This window comes from Lampris incognitus, chromosome 5 (genome assembly GCF_029633865.1).
Source record: "Lampris incognitus isolate fLamInc1 chromosome 5, fLamInc1.hap2, whole genome shotgun sequence".
In the NCBI taxonomy this organism is placed as follows: Eukaryota; Metazoa; Chordata; class Actinopteri; order Lampriformes; family Lampridae; genus Lampris; species Lampris incognitus.
Window position 1 is genome coordinate 16,109,390 of NC_079215.1, and position 14,038 is coordinate 16,123,427.

Sequence of the window (14,038 nt, forward strand, 5' to 3'; positions counted from 1 at the left end):
AAAAATTTGGCAATCACAAAAGAGCAACTCAAATGGGCAACTTAACCTGACACTGAATTGTCTTTAGGCATCCTTCTGGTACTCCGTCTATTTCAACACAATGCTATGAAGTATTTGCAAATATTATTTGAAAGGACTGCCATAGATACCATTCAGCATCTCCTTCCCTTCCACCTCTGGAGTCAACAGTTATGCCAAAGTATTTAGAATTAGGCTATGGTCACACATGCACCAAATTAACATTGGCGAATATTCGCCTCCCATCCATCCATCCATCCATCCATCTATCCATTATCCAAACCGCTTATCCAGCTCAGGGTTGCAGGGATGCTGGAGCCTATCCCAGCAGTCATTGGACGGCAGGCGGGAAGACACCCTGGACAGGCCACCAGTCTTTGTGAGCGAAGGGGTGAATAAAACGTTCACTTCCGGTGGCGAAAGAAATGTGTGTCTTCACTTCGTATGGAGTTCAACTTTGATCGGCGAATCCGCAGCCTCAACCAACAGCAAAATAGTGTGTGTGGTTGACCCCACTTGGCTGTGGCTGACGGACACTTTGATTGTTGCTGTGTCTATCCAGCCGGTATTGTACAACATTGCCTATAAAGACTACAAACTGCCCCACAAGAGATGCTGCCTGGCTGGCAGTGAGTCGCCAGACAGGCATTGAACTTAAATAAATTGAAAATTTAGTAATAACATCAATTCATATTTTGCGGTTAAACAAATGTTCTTCCTCCGTATTTGTCCATGAAACTATGGTAACATGCACAAGTGAGACAATTAAGTAAAAACATGTATTTATCTTTCTCTGGACATTTTCCCTTCGCAAAACCAACAACCGCTCATTTGGGACCGACAACCACCACAGACTAGACCACAACCACCCAAACGGACTACAAACCAGCAAACTGATTTCCGTGTGCGTCACATCATGCGCTGCCTACATTCAGCGCGACAAGATACGAATTTCGCCTTGACAGGCGACAATCATTCACCTGTGTTCGCGCACGTGTGACCGTAGGCCGCCGCTAGAAAATGGCGACAAATGAAAACATGGTTTACCATTAATTCTGAGAAAACCCAAATATTGTTTCCTGGTTTTTTTTTTAAAATAAAATGCCACCGCTATTGTCACTTGCTGGGTTGTTTGTGACAAAATACGAGTTATTTTGCATCCCTTATTTTCGATTGAATGGCCTGATTACTATGAAAAGATTAGCTGTGACTGTGCTGAACCCAGGTTTTAGCCGGAGGCAGCAGCTTGGGTGGGTGGTTCAGTAGGCGTATATCACTGGATTCATCAAGTGACAGTTCAACCAGTGGTGGGATCCTCTGATACCTGTGTTTGGGTCAGTACTTACTCTGGATCCGGGTGATCCTGGAGGCCCACCAGGACCCCTTTCTCCTCGATCACCCTGAGAAAAGAGAGAGAGAGAGAACAAAGGTCATATCGAAAGGAAGTGAGAATGGAGATCCAGATTTGAAAATAAAAGCATTAAATGTTTAAACAGAGAAATATGGCATTTAAAATTTTACAATGACTATACAGGCAACACCTTAGTACACTGTGCACATCATTTTCTGCATTGCTTGACTGGCTGGACTGAATTTAATAAACTTGTAAGTAGTTCTTCTATTGCCCACAGTGGCATGTTTTGTTGTGCATTACAGTAAATATCGATCATTTGATGACCCTTAAGGATAATAAAATAGTATCACGTTGTATCAGAGTAAAATGTGAATGATGACACCTTTCTTGCTATACAGGTTGGTGTGTGTGTACCAGGGACCAACTTATTGCACTTAACAGAAGAATATTTTGAACTACCTTACTTATCCTTCATGGCAATCTGTCCTTCTGTTTTACTCAGGAGATTTGATGCATTATCTATCTATCTATCTATCTATCTATCTATCTATCTATCTATCTATCTATCTATCTATCTATCTATCTATCTATCTATCTATCTATCTATCTATCTATCTATCTATCTATCTATCTATCTATCTATGGGTGTCTATGTGTGTATAACCTGTTATAAATCAATTAGACTCCTTAAATAGGCTGTTGGATTGGATAGTGATTGGATCTACAATCGATGGAAAATGGAGCCGAGGGGCATTAGGGATGTATTGTATCGTTATCCGTTCGCTGGTTTTTGGGATGCATTGTGGCTGCAAGTTAGCTAAGAGTAAATGAGACTGTTTCTCCAGACTACTCATGCAATATTTCTCTTCCCCCAGATTGGTATAAAATAGGCAAGCCCACATTCTGCAAGAGTAGTTTTTCGTATTGCACTTGAAAGTTGCTGGGGGGAAGTACAAAGAGATTTCTGTCTGGTGACTGTAGGATACATATATTTCTAAATGGATTTAAATGCAACGTTGATTAATCATCCTGACATGAATTCAAGCCGCGCGGCCGTAACCAGCCATGGAAACAACAGGTTTATGTCACAGAGGGTTCAAATTACTTAGATTTTGTGTGAATGAGGTTGTCGTGACCCCCCCCCCCCCCAGCACTGTTGCAATGACGGTGAGGTCATCAAGACGCCGATTAGAGGGAAATTTCACCAATAATGATATGCACATTCAGTAAATACTGGCGTTCTATCTAGTCTTTTAAAGCTATAACTGCTTCGGTGCAGTTCATTTTTACAGAGAAGTTGGTGTTCTCCTGCAAACACAGCTGTTCTACATTGCCTACATGTACCAGTATGCATTGCATGAGTTTCTCAGCAGCGGAGTTGTGAAAACAAACATCCCGGCCATTCTGCTTTGTAGTTCCTCCGCCATCCATTGACATCAGTGGATGGCGGAAGTAAGCCAGTTTACTATGGGCTACTGCAATACAGACAACACTGACAGGAAATGTGTATGTTATAGGGACACCACTGCTATGATTAACACATAGACATAAACTTGAAAACTGGCAAACTTTCCCTTTAAGCTAATACAGTTTGAGGCGAGACACTTGACTTCTCTCTATACCCGTGTGCTATGGAACATTAAAAGTTTAACAGTTTAAAGCTCTCGAGAATAACATTTTCTACAGTTTGCTGAAAGGAAGTAAAAGCTTGATGATTGTGAAAATCAAATTACGAGTCTTGATGCTTTAGGTGCAATTACACACCACTCACAACCTCTGTATTGAAAAAGAAGTTCTCAGTCTACTCTATTTTTGGCATTTATAAATATTTGAAGAAAATTCTCTTTTATATTTTTATTTATCACATCGGATATATGTAAATATACTGTATCTTACTGGATGCAGTGTATTCATAACATCCTGTCAGCCAGATGGTAGGACCTTTTGGTCAAAACAATGGCAGATAACTACACTTACACACTTTAGCACCAACTTCTCATTAACATCATCTAAGCTCACGCTGATGTGGTTTTAAAGCCACAAATGCGCAGTGGCACCTTCCACAACCGTAACCAGTAAACATAAAACCTCCGGGTGAAATAATACTTACTGGTCCACCTCTTGGTCCTACAGGTCCAACCTCTCCTTGATCACCACGCTCCCCCTGGAAACCAACAGACACCATCACCTCCACCCTACCGCTTTTGCAGACCATGTGATACCCACATAGCTGTGATTATGTCCTTATTTGTGTACTTTCAAAAACCAGGGTGACAAATGAAAAATAAGCATTCGTTTTTTTTTCAGTCCTGACAGCTTGATTTCTGCAGATGGGTGGTCTGTGCAATCAGATATGCTTGTTGTACAATGGCCCACTAAAATTCTGGATTACATCATAAGGTCAACATCAACAGTCATGGAGGCTGTGCTTTTTACAACAGCATTTCATTTGGCCCTGCATTCATTATTGTACTGCCTTATATTGTCTTCAGCTATGTAAAGCACATTAAGTTACTTTCAGGATGAAATGTGCCATGCAAATTAAAGTCTGACTTGATCTAACTACAGTTCAACTGGCTCCCGACTTACTGATTTTCCAGGAGACCCCATTTGTCCTACGACCCCTGGGTCACCACTGTTGCCCTGATAATAGAAATCAGAAAATTTACATGGGTTATTACATAAACACACTTATCACTTTTACGATATTATATTTATAGCAATAGTTGTAATAGATGTGGAAGTACTCACAGCTTTTTGTAATTGCAATATATTATACTGAAGGTTGAATTTTAATTATCTCACATAGGCACATAGAGAATCTGGTTCACAGCAGCAGTAGTACAAAGGAGTAAAGCAAACAGGGAATAAAATAGCTCTAACTGTAGTAAGTAAAAGATGTAAGACTGTAAGATGGCATTAGTCTTAGCATCAGAGCCAACCGAGAACTAGAAAAGAAACTGGACCTCACCTCTACCCCGCTGACACCTTTTTGCCCAAAGGAACCTGGCAAGCCCTAGACAAAGAAATTACACCAAAAATCAACAAAAAATGGACTGAAAATGGGCAACATAAAGCATTTGAGAGTGAGTCACAAGTGTTTCTTGGTAAGAGGTCATACTTACAGGAAGCCCCTGGAGCCCGGCATCACCTGGAGCCCCGTTTTTTCCTGGAATACCCTGGATGAAAAAGGAAACAAATGACAGGTCAAACTTCAAAATTTCTGATTCTTGTTCAAACTCTTTAGCTGTTCAGAGAAGGTGCGCCTTTTATTGACACTCCCAGACACTCACGCCTTAGTCATCATTAGCAAAATTTCTGCAAGTCTCGCCTGCCTTAGTTACTGTTGCTATGTGACAAATATTCAAGATGAACTGCCTCCTCTGCAAATGACCACGAGAGCTCATTAATCACAGTGGATAGTGTGAATCTGGATTAAAGGTTACATTATAAATTCAGATTACAGATCTCTTGGTTTTACTGTTTCTCTCAACCTGACCTATGCCTGTTAACTAATCTAGTGTTCTCTGCCCTCAGTGTTGTGCCGCAGCTCACTGTAGTGTGGTTGCTGAGTACTGATTGGTGGATTGATGTGTCTATCATTATTTTGCAAATGATGAAATAGGGATTTAGACACAGGGCCTACCAATGACAAGCTCAACCGCGTAAGGCTTCGACAGGAATTTAATTCATTTATTCACTTTCTATAACTTCTTAATCCACTTTCAGCTCACAAGCAGTATTTCTCAGCAGACACTGAGCACAAGGCAGAACCAGCCTGTCAGTCCACACAGATTAATAACACCCCAATTCATAACTATGGGCGATAGACCTCTAAAGAAAAAACGAGCAGGGTTTTTTTTGATGTTGTTTGTTCATCATTCTGTTATAAAGTAAATTACATATTATGAGGTTTTAACATATTTTAACATGTTGGTGAATTTTTAAGCACTATTTTGCAAACAACCACGGTGAGCATGTTGCTAAAGGCCACACTTTTGCCAAATTTGTCATTTGTTTGTGCTGTCGTCAGGAGCAAATACAACTTATTCCTAAGTAAACAATTGCGAGAGATTTCTTAATTCAGCTTCAAACCAATCAAAAACTACCTTAAGCAATCTAGCAATGCATTAGAGATCAATTCTAGCAAAAAGAGTTGAAATTAGCACTGAACCGAGTTAAAGGCAATTATTTTACACTTGCATTTTTACATTTGACTGAAACAGGACGGGATCGGGAAGCTCTTACTGGGGCATTACATTTATGTCACGCTTTAGAGGTCTATGTAGAATCTCAGATTCACCAAACATGCATCATTTTAGGATTGTGGGAGGAAACCAGTGTAAACACAGGGAGGACATACAGACTCCAGACAGGAGCGCTGGGGTCAAACCCAGGGCCATTTAGCTGCAAGGCAATAGTGCTCTCCGTTAAGCTGATGCTGACGTTATATTAGATTTATTTAGAGCTTAAATAGCAGTAGAACTCTACCTTGGATCCGGGCAACCCAGGTATTCCTTCACGGCCATCTGGACCAGAAAGTCCCTATTCATATGAGCAGTGAGGAAATGTTAAATGTCAAAGGACAAAGAAAATATCAATGCAAATATGTTTTTTGAGTGTTTGTTTTAGTGAACGGATCATTTTTATAGACAGACAGACAGACGGACAGATGGATGGACGGATAGATAGACCGACAGAAAAATTAGTGAGAAAACAGACAGATGATTGATAAAACAGACAGACAGACAGACAGACAGACAGACAGACAGACAGACAGACAGATAGACAGATAGATCGATACATAGATAGATAGATGATTGATTGATTGATTGATTGATTGATTGATTGATTGATTGATTGATTGATTGATTGATTGATTGATTGATTGATTGATTGATTGATTCGTGAGAGAGAACAGACTGACGATTGATAAAACAGCCAGAAAGACAGTCATTTGGAATACATAAAGATGTGATTTTTGAGAGGATCTTTAAGTATAAACCCAACAGTGCTGAGGACTGAGGTGCTCTTACAGGTTCCCCTTTGGGCCCCGGCACTCCTCTGATTCCAGATGGGCCTTGAGCCCCCTGGAAACAATACAGAGTGAAACTGAGATCAGAATATTAATGACCAACTTGACTGACAACAAACAATTCTCATACCTAAGGCACCACAAATTGAGTAAAAATTAACAAATTGCTGATTATCTTAGACATTTCATACAAAAAGGGAAATAATATAGAAAGTAAGTGAAATAAAAATAAAATGAACAATATAAAGAGACGTAGATAGTACTAAAGATAATAACAAAAGACACGCAAACCACAGCCTACTGAAACTACTTCATCAAATAAATAACATGAGGTGATTTGAACGAGATCATCTGAATAGCCAGTGATTCCCTTCATGAGAACAAATGTTCAGAAATGTGCAAATACGCGTTCCAGCTACCCTCAAAACAAACCAATATAAATACTGAATGCGAATATGAGAATGAATAAGTGCTAATATATAAACATGTGTCCCAAAATAAATGAATATATGCAATCACAATGCTGTGGTGAATCTCTGCAGATTCAATCAATTAGAGTTTTCTATCATCTTAAAGACTTACTTGTGACCCCTTAGGCCCAGACTCGCCAACTGCTCCTCTTTGGCCTGCATCACCCTACAGAATACACAATCTCAGTATAAACAGGAAGAACATTTCTGCACTTGCTTCAGCTGGATTGTTAAATTCAGTGTAGGTCTATGAGGAGAGACACCATCAGTGATCTCCCCTCTGGGAGATCACAAACATTTTGTCATTGAATGGGGAAATTTTTAACCAAAAAGATTTAAACGTCTCACAAAGTTTGAACGGACACAAAAACCTGAACAGAAGCACAATTCAGCTTAAAATGCAGTCTAGATGCTTGAAAAGTACATGGAAGAGCTTGCTGAAGCAATACTCTGAAGTAAATGATGTCATCGGTGGGACACCGAGTCGATGCAGTGAGTGCAGGCACTTACTGGGGCACCCTGGATTCCCTGAGGACCCAAATCACCAGACTTTCCACGCAGCCCCTGTTTTGAGCAGAGAGGACACTGTTTGATACTAGTTGTTAAAAGTTACACAATTCACCTTTCCCTTGAATCATCTATGCGTCTTAACTTGAATAATGTAAAGTTAAACTCCATTTCTTCGAGCAGACATTTGTCCTTTTGCTACTGTTGCCTTGGCACAATATCATGTACTTTTCTTTTTTTGGGGGGGGGGGTTCCCCCCTTTTTCTCCCCAATTGTACTTGGCGAATAGCCCCACTCTTCCAAGCCATCCCGGTCACTGCTTTACTCCCTCTGCCAGTCTGGGGAGGGCTGCAGGCTACCACATGCCTTCTCCAATACATGTGGAGTCGCCAGCTGCTTCTTTTCACCCGACAGTGAGGAGTTTCGCCAGGGGGATGTAGCACATGGGAGGATCCTGCTATGAACAGGTGACTCGACTGACCAGAGGAGATGCTAGTTCAGCCACCAGGACACATACCCACATCTGGCTTCCCACTCGCAGACACGGACAATTGTGTCTGTAGAGATGCCCGACCAAACCGGAGGTAAGGCGGGGATTCGAAGCAGAAATCCCCGTGTTGGTAGGCAACGAAATAGACCGCCATGCCACCCGGACGCCCCAAAAATATCATGTACTTTTCTATACTGTGTACATAGTCTATGTAGGTCTGGTGTAGGGATGGTGCGCCCTTGTGTCCTTTGTGTTAAATGGTATAAGGTATCGTGATGCTGTAGATGTCATGCCCCTTCAGCCATATGTAGCTTTGGAGGATCAGATCCCACCAAAATCTTCTCTCTTATAATTTCCCTTTGTCTAACTTTCAGCCTTCCTTAATGCTCAGTAAAATTTCTATCGAGGAGAGAGAAAAATTGAAATTATTCAAGATATGATATGACAGCATGATCACTTACCCTTTCTCCTGGGGGACCCATTATTCCTGTGATGCCTCTTGGACCACCTGGACCCTAAAAATCACTCAGCAGATACAGGGAGACATGGAGGGGGGGGGCATATATGTTAATATGTGGGTACCACTTTACAATAATACTCTTATAAAGGATTTATAAATGGTTTATAATTAGGTTGTAAACACTTTACAAATCCATAATAAACAATTATAAACAAGTTATAGCACAGTTTTCCTACATTGATGTGGGCTCACTATTTGGCAAGATCAAGTTACTGCTGCACTTTTTATCTGTCTATTCTGTTCGATCTCAGATCTTCCTAGTTGGTTCACTATTTAGCAAGCAACATGTCATGGTTACCATTTTTATCCAATGTGTTATAACAGCTTATTAATTATTCATAAAAGTCTTCACAACCTAATTAAAAAACTAATTATAATCCATTCATAAACCCTTTATAAGGATAGTCTTATTTATTGTAAAGTGGTACCAATATGTCTGAACCACAAGGAGGAAATTTTGCAACAACGGAGCATGAAATAGAAAACAGTGAGATATTTTACTGGTAATCCTTGGGCTCCAACTTCGCCTGATGATCCTTGGTCACCCTCATATCCCTGAAAGAGAACACGACACAAATATGTGGCTATTTGCCCATGTACGTTTTGAATAGAGTTTTGTTGGCGAGTAAGAGATTATGAGGTAGCCCACAACATGCTAAAATTCCCTAAATCAATGCTTTCGATGAGAGAAAAAAAAATACTAGCTCCTTGCAGTACAACATTCTGCATTAGAAGTAAATCAAATTGTGTATTTTTTAAGAAAATAGTATTTCAATTCCAAAATGATAGAGGGTGTGGGGGACATACATATACAACTGATAAATAAAAAAAACTGTATGATTTTTCCTGCCAGTGTTTCGAGTCTGAGGAAGAGACACTTCTCAGGTTGAATTTACATGGATATCTGGCTAGCGCCGTGGGGTATCAGGGTAGAAAGAGAGATGGTACCTTGTGTCCTTGTTTTCCAGGCTCGCCAGATTCACCCTTAGCCCCTTTGTGGCCCTAGAAGCACAAATAACCACTTAAGGTCAACTGATTTATCGAATGCTTTCTGCAAAGTGCGTCACAAGGCAAAGCCAGGATATTAATGCAGATACAAGTAAAAAAACAATCAAACAAACATGTAAGACAATAACCTATGATGAAAGAATATGAACAAAATACAAAGTACCCTGCATGACTCTTTTATAGCTCTGAATCTTTATTTCATCTAGTGTGTTTTGTAGACATGTTAAAGTATTTAATATATGTGTCGATATGTGTGTGTGTGTGTGTGTGTGTGTGTGTGTGTGTGTGAAAATATTGCAGAATGTGGCAAGTAGATACTGGATAGATTTATGCAAACAGAAAAAGAAACTGATAGCTAGCTAGCTAGATAGCTAGATAGATCCTTTATTATCCTTCTTGAAGAAATTTGTTGCCATAGCCTGTACATTAAAATGTAAGTTTACTTCCATATTTACATACATCCATACACTCACACACAACTATACAGGTACGACATACTACAAAAATGCATACATAACATGCAGTGAGACAAACTAGTCACTGGTGAAAAACTATCAGAATACAGCACTAAAAATCATTTAATTTGTCTAATTGACTTACTTTCATGCCAGGGAGACCAGAGTATCCAGTCAGACCAGAAGGGCATGCATTTGGGCACTGAAACACAGAAGCACATATCTGAGGTCATGGAGGAGCCCAGCCACCAGGAAGCTCCACTGAAAGCGACCCCAAGACCTGAGCAGCAGGTGAAATGAAATTGCTTTGCACTCTCTGCCAAAACGAAATCCATACAGGAAGCTACTATGTTAACAGGACCTTTTCTGTTTCTGTTTCCAGTGGCTTAAAGACCCCAGACGGTGAGTAAAATTTCAAGGTGACAATTCAAAAAAGCAGCGGTGACATCAATAATGGGCAAGCTAAACTACACATTGACATCAGCTGACACTATTATCTAGTTATTAAAATGGGTTGTTATTGAAAGATGGAGGTTGATTTGTTTCGTCTCTCATGAGCATTATGTTCAACCAATAAGCAATATTCACCACAGCTAGCTCCACCCAGTGGGTCTGGAAAGCTACATGCAATAGCACCTCCTCAGATGGTTTTAAATAAGAAGTATTAGAGCTATACGAGAATCATCCTGCTGGGACAGAAATATTTTATGATCTTGTGGGTGCAGTAAAGACAGCAGCAAAAATCATTGGCATGGAACTACCACAACTTCATAATATTTACACCACTCGCTGCAAAAGGAAAGCCCAAAACATCACTAACGACACCAGCCACCCCGCTCATGTTCTGTTCTCGCTCCTTCCTTCTAAAAAAAAAACATTACTGGAGCATCAAATCACACACCACCCGTCTCAGTAATAGTGTAACGTGCATGGATAAGTAGACATATTGGCCGCTGGCTGACGGATCTGACCCTTTAGTCGAGCAGTCAGCGATGTCTCCCGCGATGCGGGCGATACAGGTTCGCGTCCCGGCCACGGTAGTTCCTGTGGTTGCCCCCCCGAATTCGCTACAATAGTTTCTTTCCACAGGCAGTCAGGTTGCTGAACAGCTGACACACCCATATGCATCTTACATTGTTGTGTTATTGTGTATTTTTCTATATTGTGTATATAATGTATGAATCCATTTGTACATAGTCTATGTAGGTCTGTAGTTTTGTCTTTTTTTGGGATGGTGTGTCCTTGTGTCCTTTGTGTTAAGGTAGAGAGAGCCAGAGCACAAGAATTTCATTGTATTCTAATACGCATGACAAAGCTGAACTTGAATTTGGAGTATGTCCGTGTTGAACAGCACAAAGGAAAAGGGGCTATAGATTACTGCTCTTGCTTTAAGATACGTAGTGTCATACCTATCGGATCACAGTCGAAAGAAATGTGTGTAAAAGCATTTGTACCACTTCTGAGACTTGAGAGCGCTCCAAAAGCGTGTCATTTATAAAACGGGGAGATTAAGCCACATAGTCTAAACATTCTGATAATTCCCATGTAGCATGGTTTACTGGTACGCTATCTTGCTAACTCTTGTGCTAACCAAGATGTTAGCTAAGGAGCCATCTGGCTCTCTCAGCTGTTTTATCATTACATAGTATATGTATTTCCCTTTGCATTTAACTGGTGAGACAGTACACGGATGTTGGGGACCAGTGGAGGGTATTTTCTTTACCTGCCTCCACCTCTTGTCTTGCCTCTCACACCCGTTACTGCAAGAATGAAATGCCCTCGAGTATAATTAGCATATTCTAATTCGGTGTGGTATTTCAAAGATCTAAACTCCTTTAGTTAGAGATAAGGAGGCTTTCTCATAAATGTACCTGTGTGCATTTTCCTCTATTTTAGGGTGTCTAAAGTGTATTTAGGTTTAGTTGCTCTGTGAAATTAAGCTAACTAGAAGGTCGACGTTCCAGTTTCCGAGGGAAGTAGGTGGGAAATCCGAACAGTCGTGCTTTTTCCATGTTGCGCTTAAATTCGCAGTTCTGATAGATGTAAATGAATGTACAAGATTAGAGTCACGCAGTATTTTGAAACTGTTGGTTCAAACTCACCAGATCCTCACCATCATACACGCCTGGAAGTCCCTAGAATAACAAAAAGGAGTCAGAATCAGGTAAATGAACGGAAACTCAAAACCCCTTGTATTAAAATGTTCTTGTTTGCGTGCAAGAGATATTGAATCACAAAAGAAATCTCAATGAAATCTTGGTTTTTCTGTTGTGTTTGAAATAAACATCCATGTTTACAGGACAGCTTGGACTTCTATGTCATCTAATGAGACTTACACCCCCCCACCCCAACCTTATGTGTCAAACTTATAGGATAATTCTTTTTTTTTTTACAAAGTAGGTCTTATTTTCGTTGCTGAGTCAGACCCAGGTTGTAAATGTTTTTCATTTTCCTTTAAAACGTCATCCAGTCTTTAGAAAGGGACCCCCTTTCCAGGTTGAAAGTAACCATCCCTTCACACAGGGGTGACCCAATGGCATTTAAAAACAGTATAAACAAATAGTATACATATGGAAGTACTGATATTTACCCTTGGCCCCGGAGGACCCGGAAGACCAACCGAACCTCTCCTCCCCCTTGCTCCCTGTAACACAAAATGAGATATTTATCAACATATTGGTAATGGCGGAAATATGTATGTCATAGCCCTACTCTCAATACTTTGTCAAATGCTGGCATTATTCTTTTTCCTTTTTTTTTTTTTGCATATGTGTAGCATCCTTCCATTAAGATTCTGTAAATATGTAAAAGATCCCCTCCCTTTTCCTCCCCAATTGTATTCAACTAATTACCCCACTCTTCCAAGCTGTCTCGATCTCTGCGCCACCCCCTCTGCTGATCCGGGGAGGGCTGCAGACTACCACATGCCTCCTCCGATATATGTGGAGTCACCAGTTGTTCTTTTTCACCTGACAGTGAGGAGTTTCACCAGGTCACCAGGGGGATGTAGCGCGTGGGAGGATCACGCTATTCCCCCCGGTTTCCGCCCCCCCCCCGAACAGGCGCCCTAACTGACCAGAGGAGGCGCTAGTGCAGTGACCAGGACACATACCCACATCCGTGTAAAAGATATTTTAATTTATTACCGAAGTTTTAATTTGTTAACCTGTTCAAGACATGAGCATTTCAATGCTCGAAGATTCCTACCAACCACAGCTTACACAGACAGAATGGTATCAGGGAACTCACAGGGGGTCCGACTTTACCGAGCTCGCCTGGAAGACCGTCTGTACCAGGAAGACCCTGTCAACACAAAGCACAACAAGCTTGGTTTGTGAATATATGGTCACCATTAACACATCACAGCAACGTCAAAAGTTGTTCCATTGCACCAGCACCATGCTGTAAGGGTATTGGTTCCTAGTTTATTTATGAAACAGCATTGGTACTGTTCTGTTACAGAATGTGGTGAGAATATCGTGACAGAAAGACACTTTATTCAACACTGTATTCTTACAACAAACTGTATTCTTACAATGAATTTGTTCTCTGCATTTAACCCATCCTATTGTATAGGAGCAGTGGGCAGCTGCAGCGCCCAGGGACCAACGCCAGTTCTTCTTTCCATTGCCTTGCTCAGGGGCACAGACAGGAGTATTAACCCTAACATGCATGTCTTTTGATGGTGGGAGGAAACTGGAGCACCCAGAGGAAACCCACGCAGACATGGGGAGAACATGCAAACTCCACACAGAAAGGATGGAATGGCCTGGGGTTTGAACCAAGGACCTCTTTGTTGTGAGGCAACAGTGTCAAACCAGTGCCAGAACAGTACTTTAAAGCAATGTACACTCTTTGGACTGTAACTTTTAGGTCACCCAAAGAGATTCTGTCTGACATTCAGACCACAACAACACTACACCTTCTGCTATGTTTCTCTAAGAAATAAATGAGGGGAAAGAGAGAGAGAGAGATGTAAGAGCACATGTGGCACCCTACATTACCAAAACGACATGGGTTTGGTACATATTTTGCAGAATAGCTGAATTTTTCAGGTTGTGAGTGTGGTTGCAAAATGGAGTTGTAGCACTCCTTCATAACAGAGCTGTGTGTACCTAACTGGATTAAGCTCTCTGATAAGGAATTACAGTCGTATTTAACTGCGACGTGTATGTAACCAT

At 40.9% G+C, this 14,038-nt stretch overlaps 1 protein-coding gene across 1 annotated transcript in view; it reads right to left on the minus strand.

Moving 5' to 3' along the window:
* col9a1a (collagen, type IX, alpha 1a) overlaps positions 1 to 14,038 on the minus strand; it is a 42,705-nt gene that overhangs the window by 13,194 nt on the left and 15,473 nt on the right. The window contains exons 6-21 of the mRNA XM_056279793.1: positions 13,107 to 13,160; positions 12,448 to 12,501; positions 11,960 to 11,992; positions 10,003 to 10,059; positions 9,343 to 9,396; positions 8,896 to 8,949; positions 8,336 to 8,389; positions 7,388 to 7,441; positions 6,990 to 7,043; positions 6,409 to 6,462; positions 5,864 to 5,917; positions 4,498 to 4,551; positions 4,344 to 4,388; positions 3,962 to 4,015; positions 3,483 to 3,536; positions 1,365 to 1,418 (exon numbers count right to left, since the gene is read on the minus strand). Coding sequence (XP_056135768.1) covers positions 1,365 to 1,418; positions 3,483 to 3,536; positions 3,962 to 4,015; positions 4,344 to 4,388; positions 4,498 to 4,551; positions 5,864 to 5,917; positions 6,409 to 6,462; positions 6,990 to 7,043; positions 7,388 to 7,441; positions 8,336 to 8,389; positions 8,896 to 8,949; positions 9,343 to 9,396; positions 10,003 to 10,059; positions 11,960 to 11,992; positions 12,448 to 12,501; positions 13,107 to 13,160 — 837 coding nt within the window. The remainder of the gene's footprint in view (positions 1 to 1,364; positions 1,419 to 3,482; positions 3,537 to 3,961; positions 4,016 to 4,343; positions 4,389 to 4,497; positions 4,552 to 5,863; positions 5,918 to 6,408; positions 6,463 to 6,989; positions 7,044 to 7,387; positions 7,442 to 8,335; positions 8,390 to 8,895; positions 8,950 to 9,342; positions 9,397 to 10,002; positions 10,060 to 11,959; positions 11,993 to 12,447; positions 12,502 to 13,106; positions 13,161 to 14,038) is intronic.